The sequence below is a fragment of the Arvicanthis niloticus genome, chromosome 25 (assembly GCF_011762505.2).
Source record: "Arvicanthis niloticus isolate mArvNil1 chromosome 25, mArvNil1.pat.X, whole genome shotgun sequence".
NCBI classification, from domain to species: Eukaryota; Metazoa; Chordata; class Mammalia; order Rodentia; family Muridae; genus Arvicanthis; species Arvicanthis niloticus.
Genome location: NC_133433.1, coordinates 22944397 through 22963414, shown reverse-complemented (window position 1 = coordinate 22963414; position 19018 = coordinate 22944397). Strand labels below are relative to the sequence as shown.

Genomic DNA, 19018 nt, shown 5'->3' with positions numbered 1-19018 from the left:
CCCATTATGTCCATCTCTGCCAGGACCTCCGCCTTTGGCACTGATTAGAACACAATGGTGGCACAGACCTTCCAACCTCAGCAGAAGGCTTGCTCTGTCCTCTTCTCTGACCAGCCCCCAGGGGACCCTGTCCCTGCCCCCCATCCTCCATGGCTACATGTGATGTATTTCTTCCTCTTTGATATTGTGTGGCATACACTCTTTCTCAGGTACACTCAGAACAGGAGCCAGAGGCAACATGACATATTTTTTAAGGCGGTAGAAATGAGAGGGTATCTCTATGCCCAGAGGATTGGGGAAGGGCAAAGCAAAAAACAAAGAGCAAGGAGATACACAAAACCTTCCTCAACAGAAACTTGATGCCATCTTCTCTTCCTGAACTCCTGCAGCACACCTTCTACACTCTTCAGTACACTGGCATTTGGGTGCCCCCCCCCATCCTTGAAGCATTTCACATTTCACTTTTAAACTTTTAAAACATGGGTTTCTTTTGAATGAAATGAATAGCTAGAGCATCTGAGAAGATTTTAAAATAACGATTAAGAAAAATATTCCAGTGTAATCCTGTCCAGTCCACATAAGATGTAAATTACACGTTAGTGATTTCTAATTATGGAGACAGATCTACACATGGCTTCTTTCTAGGAATAAGTTCATACTTAATATGAAGTAGATCCTAACTGTGGAGGACAGAGAAAGAAGCCCAGTACTGCAGCAAACCTCAAAACAGTTCTTTTTCACAATTGTCTTCAATGATCTTTACTCGGTAATGTCTACCAGATATCCAAAACAGAAAGTCCATTAGGCAGTTGACTATCTACATGATTCTACATAGAAGTAAAGTCAAGGTCTGATATAGTTAAAGTGTAAGGCCTAGAAACTAATTAAAACCACAGGGCTGGGAATGAGAGTGGGCAGGAGGAAAGAAAGAAGGCTCTTAGAAACTAGTGAACATCTGATTATTGAGGAGAAATGAGATTTCTTATGGAATTAAATACAACAAATCCTGTACCAATAAGAGCACCCCATAAACTTTGTGATCTTTGTGATGAGCCTAGCAGTTGGTGATAATAAGAGTCATCAGAGGAATGAAGAGGAGATCTTGTCCTCAAACTACTGGAGCCAAAGAAGTCAGTAGACTCAACATGTGCCAATCCATGGAATGAACGCATGACGGGAAACCATCAAATCCAATGGGAGATTAAAAAGGGGATGAAGAATTCCACCTAGGCAAGGATCCCAGAAAAAGAACCATTGGAGATATGACAGTTCAACTATATGTTTAAAAAAACGCATATGAATTCACAAAAAGAGAAGTGTTGTAGGGATTACTTTGGGGGTCTCACACACACACACACGTCCTCTATGACCTGAGACACCATAAGTCCTGACCATTCTGTGGCCTGTGCCCCCTGTGCACTCTGAGCCCAGAAAGTAGTCAGGTAGTGGCCCCTTGGCCACCCCAACCTGACTCTACTAGGTATTCTTTTGTCTTAGCACAAACATAAAATTCAAGAGTTACACATCTTCTTTGAAAACACAGTTCGTCCATAAATTGCTGAGCTGTTTACTAAGCTACGAGATCTTTTACAAGATTCTTATGCTTACCTCCATAGGAAAGGCTTTGAAATTGACCGTGTGCTCAGAGCCACGCTGGTTTTCTCTTCCCCAGTGAAATCTAACTTCATACAGTTCAAATTCCTGTCCCTGAGGCAGCGGTCCTCCTGACAAAACTGAAAAGAGAAAATGACGCTGCTGAATGCTGTCCCAAACTGTACACACAAGATGCATTGTGATTGTGATTGTGATTGTGATTGTGATTGTGATTGTGATTGTGCTGCTGTTGGTGAACCCAAAAGCTCTCCTGGACTCTAAAGACTGAATCTGCAAAGTCAAAATGAGAAAAAAAAAAAAAAAAAAAAAAGGATTACAACGGAGGTAAATTCTAACTGTCCAGATTTCACTAAGATTCTGATGCTTGCTATTTAGATAGGACCTGGTAATAACATGTATATTTTAAGTTTTCTTGTTTTATGCTCTAGGAATAGCCAAGGTAATAAATCCTTCCTGAGACTGTTTTTTAAAATATTTATTTTAAATTCTATGAGGGTGCTCGTGGGGCAAGAAGGGGGTATCAGATCCCCTAGAGCTAGAGTTACAGTTACTAGCCACCTAATGTGGGTACTGGTAAACAAATTTGGGTCTTCTGCAAGAGTAGTGCTGCCTCTTAACCAATGAGGCATCTTCTCAATTCACACACACACACACACACACACACACACACACACACACACACACTACTGTGACTTTTAAGCTGATCACTGATCAAGACACACAAATATAATATGGTCAGAGCCCCCATACAAACCAGTCACTTGCTGTAAGTTTATCAATGAACTAAGCTACATCTTTGGGTCATCCACTGGCATTAGTATAAGTTCAATCAGAGAATAGGTATAAGCTGATAAAATATGAAAGGAGAATGAATATTAATACAACCAGCGGGGCTGAAGAGGTGGCTCAGTGGTTAAGAGTACTCGCTGCTCTTGTAGTGGACCTTGGGATTCAAGCACCCTCATGAGGCAGCTCACAACCTTCTGTAACTCCAGCTCTAGGGGATCCAACACCCTTGTCTGGCCTCCTCAACACCAACACACATGTGGAACACACACATACCACATACCACACAAACACACACACACACGCACACCACAAAATAAAAATAAATACAATCTACCAAGCTGCAGTGGCACAGGTCTTTAATCCCAGCAGTTGGGAAGCAGAGGCAAGCAAATTTTCTGTGAGTTTGAGGCCAGCCTGGTCTACAGAGTGAGGTCTAGGACAACCAGGGCTACAACAGAAAAATCCTGTCCTAAGAAACCCAGTCTCAGAAAACCAAAAATAATTTTTTAAAAAATAAAATTAAAATAAAAATAAGTACAGCCTATTTATTAAATCATAGTTTTAAAAACCAATGACTATTCAACATATCACACATACTGCCCTGTCTACTCTTGGGATGAAATTGCGGTCAAATAGTAATAATGCTCAAAATATTAGCACCTGTCCAACTGGACGGCATCTAAGGGCTCATTTCTGTACGTGATCTAGAACTCTGTCCCAAAAAAGGCCACACTAAAGGTTGGTGGAAAATGCATGTTTATGATAACCTGCACTTAAGCAATTCTTATGTGTTTTCTTTAACAGCCCCTAGAAAGACCATTTGTAACTTGAAATAAAGTGTATTATAAAGCAATGGTTAATTTCAATGGAAATAAAGATTGATTCCAGATTTTGTTTCCTTTCTAGCAACTCCTAATTTAAAAATAGTATCAGTTAAGATCAGTTAAGAATTCTAGGAGGCCTTCACTGCCTTGGGATACATTCCGGGAGGAGTACATTACCCCTGAGTCAGAGGACACTTGCTGGATTAACATTCCTCAAGCCTCAGGGAAGAGAACCCATCTGTGGGTGAGGAAGACCCAAAGCAGGAAGACACATTCCTGACCACCAAAAAAAAAAAAAAAAAAAGATGCAAGTCATCTGGGTGGTCTCAAGATAAATGGTTGGGCAAAGTTACTTTTTTTTTTTTTTTTTTTTTTTTTTTTTTTTTTTTTTTTTTTTTTTTTTTTTTTTTGGTTTTTCGAGGCAGGATTTCTCTGTATAGCCCTGGCTGTCCTCTGTCCTGGAACTCACTCTGTAGACCAGGCTGGCCTTGAACTCCAAAATCCGCCTGCCTCTGCCTCCCAAGTGCTGGGATTAAAGGCATGCACCACCACTGCCCGGCTGCAAGGTTACATTCTTACAAAAGATAAGTGTATAAGATGTTTTCCTCATGACCCTGACTAAATTTGGGTTGGGACCTTTTAAGACTTTCTACTGTTTTTATGTTATGTTTCCTTGGTAAGCCCCTCATACCGCCCCCCCCTTGGTTTGTGGTTCTGCCCTTTATAAGCCAGCCCTCCACTCCCAGCCGACTGGGTCTACACTCCTCTGCCTCTACGTGGGTCACGAGGAGTCTCAGCCTCAGTCAACTGATCCTGAAATATACCTCTTGCTGTTGCATCAAGAAAAAAAAAAAGAATTCTAGGTTCTTTCACATAAATATCTGACAGCCTTCCTCTCTGACACCCTAGAAGAAGGGTCAGAGAACAGACCCCTGTCCACATGGGAGCCTGACAATTATCTCTCTGGGATCAGCTTCATCACCACCCTCAAATCCAAGAGCCAAGAACGTGAACTGGTGCAGTACTGTCTGTTGTTTCTTTGATTCTTAGCTAATAACCAGTTCCACCTGGCTTTATGTCAATCTGTGTGCACTACAGCCAGAAAATGTCAGTTAGAAAGAGAACAAAAAGAAAGAACATGGCAGAAAATAGAGGCAAGATAAAGGTATCTCGTACTTCATGAAGTCCTTGAAGGTATCTCACAAGGTGGCTGTCATCTTCCCACCAACTCTGGAGAAAAAAAGAGCATCCAGGGGGAAATGTTAATAGTTCTGCAAGAAGTGAATAAACCCCATGAGGCGGGCATGGGTGTGGGTGAAGAATGGGTGACCATCTGATTAAGACTGGCACAGGAATCCAGCACCTTCCACCTTCCATCACAACAAATTCCAAGGGTTGGTATTCTCATCTTTACAGACAGAGGGAAAGGTGGGCTTGAGGGATTAAGTATAGTCAGCCACAGTTACCCAGCTAGCAAGACCAGGACAGAGCCTGGAGCTAGAGCCTAAACCATCATGGGGATTAGTTAGGGACGGAGACTTAAATTATACTGTCCATGAAAATGAACTAAAAAATAATATAGATTCTAAGCCTAGATTTCTAAATTCTTGGTTCTCCTTCAAGAACTAAATTCTATCAGATTTTCCAAAAGACAATCCAAATCAATCTAAAAGTGTGACTCGAAAAGGTTTACCCATTCTCAGAATTCTTTGAAGACTTCCTCTGACTTTCTATTCTGTATGCACCCATGATAGAGATTTACGATTGTATGCAAGATTTTTTTTATTTTTTATTGGATATTTTATTTACATTTCAGATGCCATCCCCTTTCCCCATTTCCCCTCCCTAGAAAACCCCCATCCCATGCTCCCTTCTCCTTTTGTATGCAGGATTTTTATTTCAAAAAGTTATCATAGATTCTGAATAGTTCACTACCACGTGGTCCTTTCCACTGATTGTCTAAACTCCACCTTGAGAAAAACAAGGAAGGAGATCAAATTCTACACTCTGTGTTCTCTGTCACCCAAACCAGAGAGGGAAAAGAAGAGTCACACACAGCACCTAGCCAGAATCCTCTGAGGAACACAATGCATCCTCACCACTACTACCATACATAGCATGGACCTGACTCCAGCCTTAAGGGCAAATTCTGGAACTCATCATTTTTAAATAGAGGCAATAAAATTATCTTGGGAGAGACTGAGCTCTGGGTTGCAATAAAAAAGAAAGAGGTGTGTCATAAATTAGGCATACACAAATAAGAAAAAGGAGTTAAATTATTTGCCCAAAACCCCATTATACACATAAACACACACAAAAGCTACTATAGAGTGGTGTGCTGTTCCTTATGGAAAAGGGGGATACAACTGGTTTTGACATGGATCTTAATGAAACAAACAAACAAACAAAAAACCATCTTTCAAAACTGTAAGACAAAAATGACCAATACTGAGAGTCTTACAAATTATTATCACGTTGTGTGGCAGGAGAGAGAATCAGCTTACAAAAATGAATAGCTTTTCTTTACATAAACAACAAAATATACAGAGAAAGAGGTCATGAACACACTCCTATATAGACACAACAACCTCAGAAAAAAGAATATATCTAGGAATAAACTTAAATAAGGAATTCAAATGCCTCTACAATGAAAACTTTAAATCTCAGAAGAAAGGGATAAAGACACTAGAAAATTTAAAGATACCCACATTCATGGATTGGTAGAATTAATACTGTGAAAATGACTATTCTATCAAAACTCATCATATTCAATGCAATCTTAATCAAAAATCCTGGTTTCATTCTTCACAGAAATAGAAGAAACTATCCTAAAATTCTTATAGAATCATAAGAGAGCCCAGATAATCAAAATAATTCTGAGCTAAATGAGCAGTGTTGGCAGGATTGCCATGCCAGATCTATTACAAAGAGCATCAACCAGTGGTCCTGTAAAACAAAGACACTTTATAGAGCCTTTGTAAGAAAAACAATATGGTGCTAGCACAAAGGTAGACATGTCGACCAATGGGACAAAGTCAAGGACACAAACATGATACATATAACTACAGCCATTGGCTCTATAGCTGTCTGCTCCAAATCTTCCAGTGTGAATATGTAACAGGGAGTAGCTGGAGAAACCAGAAAAATAAAGGGGGGCCATTGTGGCGGTAGGAGAATAGCAGGGTACAAATCATCTGAAAGCAGTAGGGAAAGGAGGAGTGGAAGAGGACTTTAACCAGGGAGAGAAATGGAAATAATTAAAGAAGGAGAGAGGAGGGTAAAATAACAGTAAGGATGTCTAAAAGGGTCATGAGAAATCATGCTGTTAACTCTTTACCTACAAATAATACACAAGAGTTTGTGTATACACATATGTATACAGAATAAATAAAATCTTCCCATCTGAACTGACAATAATCCCCCCAAGAGTCACAGGCTGCCTAATAAAAGTTTCAACGCCAAACATCATTAGCCTCCTTTGAGTCAGGGTTGTCCAAGAGAGTCCCAAAACATAGACTGTTGTTGTTGTCCTTGGTTAGCTCCCAGAGGTAGAAGATAAGTCCCCATTGCTGAAAATACCAAATGCTCTGGACACAGAACCCAGAGGACCTGAGATGCATGTGACCTGAAAGTCCCCTCCCTGAGGACTAGTCTTCATGGTACCAAAAGGCACCATAGAAACTTCCAAGGAAGAGAATCACCAACAGTCACATCCAACTATGATGATTATGAACCACAGCAATGACCAGCATGGTACAATAACCTTAGGGGTGCAACAGTGGCATACATACCTCGGCAGTAACCAATAACTCTCTACCTAATCTTAAGAGTCACCCAACAAGAGAGAAATCATGCCTGGAACTGGAAATCTAGTCAACCACCCAAGCCAAATGCAGTCATGGATCTTGGAGGAAAACCTACAACTACCATTTTACTGAACCAGAATACTTTCTAACTATGTTCTGTTTATTATTATATCACAGATACACATAGTTCTCAGCCTTCATTAAAGTAAGTGTTCTTTAAAACAGATAGAGATCCTTAGTAAAAGCCACATCAAAATGCAGAGAACAAGAGATGGCATAGTACCCAATGGATATATCTATAATACAAATGTTCTTGTTATCAAAGATCGTTGTTAAAAAAAGGGGACAGAAAGATTGTAAGAACCAGAGGAAGTTTTCTCTGAGATCACATCTCCTAAAAAATGTCAGAGGCTATTCCCATGAAGCTTCATCAACGGGGTTACCTAAACAAGACCTGAATAAGGACAACAATAGTGGACATGCTAACATGGAAGAGAGAGAGCCTATGGGGCCTAGACAAAGAACTGAGAAAGGCTAAGAGCAAGGAAAATGGTCTTCTCCAGGGAGGAGAACTTCTGTTGTTCAACCCTAAGATCACATACACCAGATACTCGTGTACATTATATGGACTCAGAAGGTTGTATTTATGTATTTAAGGGTGTGCACGTGCGTGTACATGCATGCTCATACATGTGTAATAAGTTTTTTAAAAAAGGTAATCATTCTACCATGAGTGCTGGAAATTGGAAGTGACCTCAGGTCTTCAGGCCTACATAGTAAGTGCTCTTATTCATAGACCAATTTCTCCAGCCCTAGAGCTTCTGTTTTTAAACATGCTAGAAACTCAAGCTGTGCAGATGCATATTTTGACAGGCAGATATTCAAAACCCAAGGGAACCATTTACAAATATTCTTTATCATCTATTACATGATACCAGGCAATGTATAAAACACATAGAATGCAATGATTTTAACAAAACAGACAGAATTCCTGGCTTCATGAGCCTCACATCCATTTGGGTTGAAATTGAATTCATCTTGGTCATGGGGATCAAACACAGGCAAGTCATTCTTGGTCACTGTGGCAGTTTTATTAGCTGCAGTTAATTGTATCCCATTAAATCATAATGAAGCAACAGGATCCGCATGCACCACACATGCTGTGAGGGTATGTGATCACATAGAAGGAAGGCACGATGCCAAGACTGATCCTGTGGGAGAGGAAGCAAAGAGGTGGCTTTGTCCAGGTGTCAGGGTTTGTGTACTTTTCACTTTTGCTGCTGGTTAACAACTCAAAAGTAAACCGTACTAATACAAGGTGGCCATGCACAGTCATTAAAAAGGCAAAACACTGAAGTTAATTTGAGATGCCAAGTAAATGAACTCCTTATTTATCCTTCAAGATAGACTGTTCACACACCAAAATAAATTGTCATTGTTGGACCCCATTCAGTGACATCCTCTAAAGATACTACACCAATTTTCTACAAAAAAAAAAAAAAAATGTTGTTTATTAGGAAGGCAGTCGACCCAATGAGTGCCTTTCCTATGTAACCACACACTAAGTTCTGGAGAGTGATGTTTGGACAGTGCTTGGAAGATTCCTTGAGGGGATGACATCAACTCCAAAGAAATTACAGTGAAACAGCCTACGGATGACTCTTCTGAAATGCTTCATTTCCTTAGAGTGACAAAGCCCGGAGAAGAATCTGCAACGAGTTGAAGTCATTGCTACTGTCCCCATTTCCTAGCTGCTCTATAATGGGCCTTGTCATAATGCTTAAGAGACACAGATAGCCCCTAAAGGAATGCTCTACAAACTTTGAGGATTGGGTGACAACTTGATGAACAAGCATGTACCTAGACCTATCTGAGTCTCATAGTCTTTTGCTGAAAACAGATTTACCCTGTAATTCAAAAGCTGTGATTGGAGGAGAATGCCTTCACACTTCATTGAACTGAACACTCATTTTGAGTGGGTTGGCTACAGAGGAGACGAAGCAAAGGGATCTGGCCTCAGCAGCAGCCTGGTGTCTCCAATGCAGCCAGGCATCCACAGTTCAGTCAAGTATGCCCAGTACAGCCAAGCATCCTCGATGCAGCTGGGCATCCCCAGTGCAGACAGGCATTCCCAGTGCAGCCAAGTATGCACAGTATAGCTAGGCATCCTCAAGACAGGCAGTCATACACAGTGCAGTTAGACATCCAACTACCTAAAGAATGTTTCCTACAGGAGCTATCAGAGACAGTAAAAAAAATGCTTGGACAATAAGAGGATATCCAGCTAGAAACATCAAAAACCAGAGAGCATACACAGAATTCACTGAAGACTTTCTGGAACGACAGCCAAGCTGAACTCTGAAGAATATACTAAGGAGATGGAAAACTGCAGCCAATGCAGGGAGAAGAATCTTAGGAAGGCTCAGAGATTCCAAGCAGTTCACATTTGTTCTGAGAGAAGAAATCATAAGTCACCAGTGAGCAGAGGCTCTATACAGGGGAATTGGGATTAGGAATAATCATCCAGCCTAAAAATAGACTGAGAATTATAAAAGACCCAGAAGTAAACTTTTCAAATTAAAGTTGCTATAATAAGTGCCAGTGAATAGCACAAATGATCTAGAGTGATTAGCAATTTCTCTTACGCTGATGGCCAATTAAAAATGTCATTATCTTTGCTGGGCACAGGGGACATGCACTTGTAATCCCAGCACTCAGAGGCTTAAGGAAGACAAGAGAGTCCAGCCCTGGGCTAATAGCAAGACCATGTGTTATAAAAACCAAGTATTCACCCTTTGTAGCCAGATGGAATAATGTGCTATCCTACAGGCTGGGGCAATGTCACACATCTGAGTACTACACTGTTCCAGTAGAAATCTGTCCTTATCTGTAGTCACAATCTATGGTTTCTGTTATCGGCATTCAACACAACTTGAAAATACTCCGTCAAAAATTTCAAACATATAGAGAGACTTCATCCACATAATTTGTATTCCAGTATGTGCTTATAACTTTTTATATGATTATAACATATTGCTGCTAATTTCATCCTGTGCCTAATTTATAAGGTAAGCTTTATCATAAGTATTTGTAACAAGAAAAACAGTATACAAAGAATTCAACACAACCCATGGGAGCTGAGAACTTAACTACTACCAATAAATGAAAACTGTTGTCATATTATATTTATGCTATTTTCTTATTATCATAAATATGTTCAATTTTCTTTAGTCTGCATACCTCAAGTGTGAAGATTCCTGCCATTCATCAGTCCTGATAAGAAATCAAATGGTGTGTGTGACAGCTTTAAATAACTTCCCCAGCTCCAGAAGACAATGGGGCACATGGCCCGGTCAAGTCATCACTCACAGGATGTGAAAATGGGCCAAACTCCAGGCCAAGTGGAACTCTGCCACTTTTAAGGAGACCCAGTACAGAGAGAATGGTGACAGGATCCGAACCACAGTCTAGTCTCAGGGACTCCATCCCTGCCCATCTCTACCCATTCTCTCCTCTTCCTACTCCACACACTATCCTTTAGAGCGCTGCAGACAACACTTCAGTAGAAGCCTGTGTCAGTCCTACTTTTCCACTGTTAGGTACCACAATGCCCTCAGTCTTGTGTAATTTAGTTTCTTGCTCTGAATTTTCAACCAGCTCCCAGTCTCTCCTAGGTCCCAGCTCATTCTGTGCTGCCATGTTAATTTTCCTAGATCAACATGCTACTTAAGACTCCTATGGGGCAGGGGGAGTCTTATCCTTTAGACTCTGTTCATGGTTCCTCAAGACTGTGTTCTGATACACCCCCACTCTTGCATTTCCCATTAAGACTTTTACCATAAACATCTTCTTCCCGATGTGCTGTAAGACTTGCCGTCCACCGTCATCTCTACATTTCTCCCATATCCTTGTGTTTTATGCAGCTGTCTGCTCCATATCTCACCAACCTATAAGTATATTTACCCTTCCAGATCACTTCAAATCCTACTTCCTTCCCAAACTCTTCCCTAATAATTTCCACTGAACAATGGCCCTTCAATAACTGGTTGCTGACCTACATTCACCACATCCAAAGCCTGTAACTCTTTGTATCAGGTAAAACTATAACACTGCCGACTGCGTTCCACCAGCCAGAGGAAACCAATGAGCACGTGTGCAGCACAGGTCCACACCTCCAGCTCCTCCTGGCACATCACACATCTGGCAAGCCAGGCACCGCTCTATCCGGGCCCTACCCTTCCCTACACCATAAGTAAATGAGACGCCCAGTAGCTATTTACAGTCTGTTGTTCTCCTAGCTGTGAGTATCTGCTTAGCTCTTACAGATAGGTGAGTTTATACTGCCTCGGTAAATAATCAGTAAGTGTTGAGAGATGAGAGACTATCAGGAGCTAAAGGAACACGTGTCAGAAAGAAAAAAATGCCACCTTCCTGATGAGACGTCAGCAGTGTTACAAAGGATACCTGGGAAAGCCTGATACACATGCTCTGTGTAGGTCCAGAACTCCAAAACAGACATGCTGGGGAAGGCACAGAACCGTCTGACTCGGGAACTACTCAAGTGCAAAGTGTGCTCCTCAGGGAGGACTGACTTTCCTTCCCTGGGCTGTTCAAGCTGAGGTTGTCCCAACCTGCCAAGGGGTATGCAGCGTAGGGCCAGTCTGGTGACAGAAACACAGCGGGGAAACAAAGCAGCACACAGTCTCTACACGGCACTGCTTGTGTGAGCACGGCTGAGGCGAAACCTAGAGGGCCCAGTGTGGTCAGGATGGTTGAGTCTGAAGAATTGGCAGGGAGAAGCACTCAGAACTAAAACAGCCCGCAGGTAATGGCGTCTGAGACCAGTTTCCACACGTCTCACTTCAAACCCAGCAGTTAGAGTATGATAAGGTTTTTACGGTTCCCCCTTGGGAGAGCGCATGGTAAGATCACCCATGGCTTCAGCCCAAGGAAGTCTTGACAGAGCTGCATGGTGAGACTAGGCTGTGGGTCCAAGAAATGTCCCCAAGGCAGTGTTTCCAGAGGGGACCATACACAGGAACTGCATCCTAGGGCTGCCACTACAAGCTTTGGTTTGTGAAGCACAAACACTGAAATTATACTACAAAAAAAATGGCGTGGTCATTTGGGATAATTCTTTGTGAGGTTTTGTTTTTACAAATAAATAAAAATGAAAAAATTAAAAAGGAAAAATGACTCTGTCCACAGTCGCTGGCATCCTCACAGAAACTGAGACCTCAACACGGCAGGTGATAAAATGTAAGCTATAATTCCAAAAAAAAAAAAAAAAAAAAAAATACTGCGCTTACCCTATGGATACTGTTTTTTTTACTTTAAAAAGAAAAAAGAAAGAAAGAAAGAAAGAGAGAAAGAAAGAAAGAAAACCTCTGGGTCAGCAAATGGCTCAGGATGTAAAAGCACTTTCTTTGTAGCCTGACAACTTGAATTTGATCCCAAAACCTGCATGTAAATATATAAGGAGGCATAGAGTCGTAAAATTGCCCTCTGAACCCCTGCCCCCCTGCATGAAGCCTCAATACACACACACACACACACACACACAGAGAGAGAGAAAGAGAGAGAGAGAGAGAGAGAGAGAGAGAGAGAGAAGAGAGAGAGACATCATATATACATACTAATAACAAAAATAATAATTTAAAAAGTTCATTTTTTAAAAAGCCTGTGAGTGGAACACTGTAGGTCATGTTTATAATCCCAGCACTTGGGGGTAGAGGCAGGAGGTTGTTAAAACTAAAACCATCTTCAGCTACACAGTGGTTTTTTTACATTAGCCTGAATAACTTACATAGCTCCTATGTCAAAAACTAAAATAAATAAGGTAAACAACAAATAAATAAATACAATTTAAAGACGTCCCACTGTCATCAGGAATCACCTCCATTTAGACAGGAAGTGCTTCCCGGCCTGCTCAGGCCTCGCTACACAAGAGGGGAATGTGTAGGCTCAGAATGGCCAAGGGTCAAAATTGAAAGCAGCAGAGAAATCCCAAAGAAGTCAAGAGAGCTGCTAAGTGGCCTGAAATTCTCATTTAGTAAAACAGAAATTACTATGGCAGAGGTGGTCCCAGAGGTACGCCTACCACCGGACACAGCCCACCCTAAAGCCAGGCCCATGTGCAGCCATGTTAGAGATTCCTAGGCGAGGAGAGTTCTCTCCTGGAGAATGGGAAGAGCGCTCCCCTTTCCCCTTCTGCAACTTGAGGACAACAGCTAGAAGGTGCCGTCTACGCAACAGAGTCTATTCTCATCAGATGCCACGTCTGCACACACCCTGACTGAGACCTCCCAGACTCCAGAACTGGAAGACATAAGCTCCTGATATTTATAAGTTACATACCCTAAGGCATTTTCTCATAGCAGCCAAATGGAAAGAGACACAAGAACAGACTTGGAAAGGAGGAGCATTGGGTATGCCTGGATGAGGGTGGAAGCATAGAGGGGAAAACTGCAAACAAGAAATGAAAGTCCCTAAAAAGAGCTGTTCTCTCTGAACCCCATTCTCCATAGCCAGGCAGCTGCCTTTACAGTGCCTAGCAACAACCAGGATGCAAACATCCACATATGGGCCAGCCCTCCCTTGCCACCTACCCAGTGTCCCTCAAAAAGGAGACACAGCAAGCAGGTAAGGTCTGAGGACACTGAGCCCCCCTCCAAAGCTATCTCTAGTAGACCCATGTCACCGGACTCCATTACTGACCATGTGACCAGACCTCAGCCTCTGCCTTTCTGAACTGAGCGTTTGAGACTCATCTAGACTCCTCTGAAGTAGCAGCAGAAAGCCAGATCACTGGGTGTTTGAGGAGAAACTCCAAGAGGAAAGGACAGAACAGAACTGAGAGAGAAGGAACCCAAAATAAACCAAAAGGGAGAAGACAGAAGAAAACGATGAAGGAGGGCCTCACTTTCATAAAACACTGAAGGGTGAAATTAAAATGAAAATCAATTCAATCACCACCGGTTTTTAGAAATGGAAAATGTGAGAGCAAAAATCAAAAAGTCTATGAACTTCAGTGTTTCACTGGCAGTCCAGAGAAGGGGGAGCAGCGCCAAGGAGCCAGAGAGAGGACAAGAAGGAAGGGAGGATGACGTCTGCCACTGGCTGTCCTGAGGCAAGATCTATCATCTGTCAGAGTTGGAAGTGAGTTCCTGTTAGGTGATGTTAAAAATAAATAAAGGAGAATACAGTAGCTCCAAAAGAAAACAGTGTTCCATAAAGGAAACCCAATAGAGCCTCAGGCAGAAATGGCAGGTGTAAGGTCAGAGCAATTATGCTTTCAGTATTACTTTTAAAAACAATATAATTTAAGTATGTGGGGCAAAACCAGGACAGTAAAGAGCAGTAAGACATTCACTTCCCCAGCAGGGAGCCTGAAGAGCTCTTAAATATCAGAGCAAGCAGCATAAACATGTCATTAAGAAATACGAGGTAATGACAAAGGAAACAACTTTAAAAGGTTCAGCCCTGAAAACAAACATCTAGGTAACATTACACAGACTGAGCAGGTGATGTGTGTGTGTGTGTGTGTGTGTGTGTGTGTGTGTGTGTGTGTAAATAATTAATAATTAATGAAAAATGACCATGAGTTTGAAAGATAGCAAGAAGGGGTAATATGCAAGAGTTAGGAAGGAAAGAGAAGGGGAAATGATGTAATTATATTATAATCTCTAAAAAAAAACAGAAAAAATAAATTTTCAAAGGTTCAAAATAGTTGTTACTAGAGAAACACAGAAGTTGTAGGTAGGGCGAGACCAGCTGTAGCTAGATGTAGAGTAAGTGTAGACATAGCCACCTATTCAAATTATATCTGTAGTCCATTTTGATAAAGAAAAGGCTTCACTAAAGAAATAAAGAAATAATGGTGTTCAGAGTTGTTTTTCTGTTGTTGTTATTTTGTTTGTTTGTTTGGTTGGTTGGTTGACTGGTTGGTTGGTTGGTTTTTCCAGACACAGTTTCTCTGTGTAGCCCTGGCTGTCCTGGAACTCACTCTGTAGACCAGGCTGGCCTCGAACTCAGAAAACCACCTGCCTCTGCCTCCCAAGTGCTGGGATTAAAGGCGTGTGCCACCACTGCCCGGCAATGTTCAGAGTTTAAAGACAATTCCTTAGCGAAGCTGGAGTAGCTTAGGAAAAGTAATAAACTAATTAAGAAGTTTTTTCAGTTACTTGCCTTCTTTGGAAAAAAAAAAAAAAAAGGTCTCATTATGTAGCCATGGCTCAAACTCACTATATAGATCAGGCTAGCCTGGAACTCACAGAGACCGAACCTTCCTCTGCCTCTGCAGTGCTGGATGAAAGGTGTGCACCACCATGCCTCAGGACTGATTGACTTTTAAGTTTGTTGAAATATTAAAAGGGAGAAAAAAGGACTGGGCACCTGAGAGAGGAAGGTCCCCAAAGAAGTGGAGAATGAAGTCTGGACCCTGCATTGCAAGTCAGGACAGAACTACAGACAGCAGTTCCTCCTGTTCAGGAGCAGAGGTCAGAGGAGGGAAGGGGTGGAGGAATATATAGAGTATACAGAAGTATAAAATACATAATGACCAGAGATAAACATCTCCAAAACAAATCTACATTCACTGTGTGTGTGTGTGTGTGTGTGTGTGTGTGTGTGTGTGTGTGTGTTTACTAGCTCCATAAAAAACACACACTGTCCTTCAGGAGCTGCTCCCACCTTGACTAAACTCACAATAGCTGCAAAGAATACACACTCTGCCTCATGGATTTTGAATCAAAACTGTGAAACATGATAAGTAAAGGAAGGAATAAATATCTCCCTTGCCTAATGACAGACCTAATGGTTTCATGGTTTGAAATACCTAGTTTATCAGTTTTGAATTAATGCAAGCACAGTCTGTTTCTAAAACACATCAACATTCAACGCACTAATGTTCTATTCCCTCCAGGAGGAAAAATAGTCATTATTCCTCGTGAAAAAAAAAATCTTAATGCTAATGTTTTTTAAATCTGCTTTCATCTCTCCTACATTTAAGCTGAAAGGCAATTTTCCTGGAAATTGAATTTTCTGCAAAATATTTCAGGTTCATTTCAATGAGGTTGAGGTAGAGTGAGCGAGCTAACAATAAACAAAAGCAAGTGCTAAGCTGCCACTTAAATATCCGGCTGCGCTCAACGTTAAGATTATTCTTGTCATTAATAGAGAAGGAAATTTTTAATTTGAAAAGTTGATCTCGAACACAGATGACATCAATAAATTCCAATCTTTGGTCTCACAGACTATCTTTAAAAAGCATTATAATTAAATGATTTCAGCTAATCAATAATTTAGAGCAAAATGCACGGCAGAAAGCCTCAAATCAGCGTGCCTGTGTATGTAGGCCTTTCTTCTTAGTTCAGTAAATGTTTGTTTAAGCAGCAGAGGCGGCTCCAGGCACAGCTTTGGAAGAACAGTCAGCTGAGCTATCGATCACTTCACCCTCTTAGCCCTTCGGAACTGTATCAGAAAATAATTCCCAGAAAATGCAACTTATAAAGAACTATGAAAATAGAAACTGCATTGCTTTCACTTTTAAAACCGTACAAGTAAAATCCTCTTGCTTATAAAACTGCAGACACATGCGTTCCAAACTACCTGATTTCGACTTCAGAATGACTTGAATGGTGTGTCCATCGTTGGTGACTTCACAGTCCCGGCACACCACGTAATTCGGAGACAGGCGGACATCCAGTAGCGAGGGGTCATATCTGGCTTCTCTGGAGTTCAGGTTGATAGGCGACTGGTACTCACCATTAGCATCAGGAAACACTAAGCCCCACTCAACACCTAAAGACAAAATGAGACTAGGTTGTCTCTTAAGGGTAATGACAGTAAAATATACACGAAAATCTCATAATCCTTAATATCATAACAGTGACAATCATCTGTATATAGATGAAATATGAGAAATGTGTGTGGGTTTTTACATCCACTCCGTGAGTGATCTGTTGTTAAATATCACACACAAAATCCTTTACTGCTGTGTTTACATCTGTGCATACAGACGCCTTGATGTAGGGATCTAGGAAACGTATGCCATCTTTAAAGTGACTAGAAAAAGACACCACAGAAATTTCTTCTACTCATCAGTTCAGTTATGCGCAGTACTAGGAAATTTCCGCAAAACTCAACACGCTCAGAGACAACAGAAAACCCGTAACGCTAATGAGCGCCACTTGTTTAAAATGCAAATACAGTGTCCCATACATAGATCTATGGGCTCTTTTGCGCTTTTCTCCGTGTATACAGTAAACATGGGCACTAATGCTATTCAGAGCCCTGGGTCTGCAGAGACACATTTAGGAAACTCTTTGTAAAGTCCCCAAGAGCAAAGACCCAGCCTGCAATTCGGGACGCGTTTTCTAAAGCATGTTTGGATATACTTCCCAAGACTAGAAAGCAACTCGGTGGCACATCTGCTCCAGGCTGGGAGACGCGGTTGCCCCGGCGCAGCAGGTGCGAACCGCACACGGGCAGCCTCGGAGGGGCAGGCGCGGGACCGCGTGGGGCGGAGCAGCTGAGACAGCAGCACCACCAGCCTACCTTCCTCGTAACCCCACTCCACGCCCTCCTCCTCCTCCTCTTCCTCGTCTTCCTCCTTCTCGGGGAAGGCGACTGCATCCTCAATGAAGCTCAAGTCAGCCATGGGCAGCTCTGCGGCGCGGGTGAGGGCGCGGCAGGCGCAGGGCTGGGGACCGCGTGGAGCGTGGCAGTCCCCGCGAGCGCGAGCGGCAGCCGGTCCGGCGCAGGCTTGCGCGTTTTAAGGTTGGAGGGGGAGTGTCTGGACCAAGGACACGCCCCCGCCCTACACCCCACCTCCACCCCCTCCCCAACCGGGACAGGCACGCCTGCGAAAGCCAGGCTGGGGCTGCTGCGACCCGGGAAGTCTGCTGCACCCAAGCCCTAATACCCTTCCAGAAGTCTGGGGACCACAAAGACCAGCCTGTCTCCGGTGCTCTCCTTGCTCCAAAATTTCCCCAAAGGAGTTGCCCTGCTTTGGGAACGGGATTCAAGACGGTGAACCCAATAAGACTCCCTGGTGGAACGGGTTATTGGCCATCATTTGCTGGTCAGTTTTGTTGGGGTTTGATTTTATGAGACTGAGTCTTAAGGAGACCAGGCTGGCTTCAAACTCCTCCCAGTGGAGAACCGGATGACCTTGAACTACACAGGGCTCCAGTTCGCAAACACTGGGATTGCAAGAATGCACCACCACGGGGCCAAGAGCGGTGGTGGCAGCTGATCTGAGCTAGTTTTACTTTTTAATCCGTCCTTAGAGCACAGTGAAAACGAATATAGATTTTATTTTTCCCCAAATAAGCCCAACAAACATTCCACGAAAAAAATATGAGTTTGAGAAATTTTTTACTAAATGTATTTCAAAGACAATGAAATAGGGTGTTTGGTTCCACTTTCTAAGTCTGGGGTGCTGCTGCAGGCTCACCTTGCTGTGTACACAGCTCCCAAGCGCCTCGTGAAATCGCGCAAATAATGAAATGCACACACATTACGAAACAAACAGGAACTTTCCCCGATCCAAAGAGGTCAAATCGTCACCCCTGAAACATGTTTCCCAACCTCAGGCTAATGCTTCATCCCGGTGTTCAGCCTTGTTCAGTAACCCCTAAGCTCCTTTACTCCACGTTGATAGGAGATTTATTTGCATAGTAAGCTAGGATTCAGGCCTGCAATACGATTTACCTTTCACATAGCTAGTGCACACTCCAAAATGTCTGTGAGATTAATGGATGCACGTTAGTTCCTCAAACAGTTCAGAGGTGATTGATTAATTGGGAAACTTTAAGGTACTGGGTTGCTATCCTTTACTGCCTGCTGGGGCCTTAACTTAAAAAAAAATCACATCACAATATATTACAAGTCTTCAGGAAGTTGATGGAGGCTAAGGAGAAAAACCTCAGTTGACCTATTCCACCACTGTCTGGAGAGAAATACCACATAGCCTGTGGATTT

General features: G+C 42.3%; 1 protein-coding gene across 1 annotated transcript in view; it reads right to left on the bottom strand.

Moving 5' to 3' along the window:
- The window catches only part of Ca8 (carbonic anhydrase 8), a 92998-nt gene extending 75189 nt beyond the window's left edge, over positions 1-17809 (bottom strand). The window contains exons 1-3 of the mRNA XM_076924234.1: positions 17591-17809; positions 16643-16834; positions 1609-1733 (exon numbers count right to left, since the gene is read on the bottom strand). Coding sequence (XP_076780349.1) covers positions 1609-1733; positions 16643-16834; positions 17591-17693 — 420 coding nt within the window. The 5' untranslated portion in view covers positions 17694-17809. The remainder of the gene's footprint in view (positions 1-1608; positions 1734-16642; positions 16835-17590) is intronic.
- Between the last annotated feature and the right edge of the window lie 1209 nt (positions 17810-19018).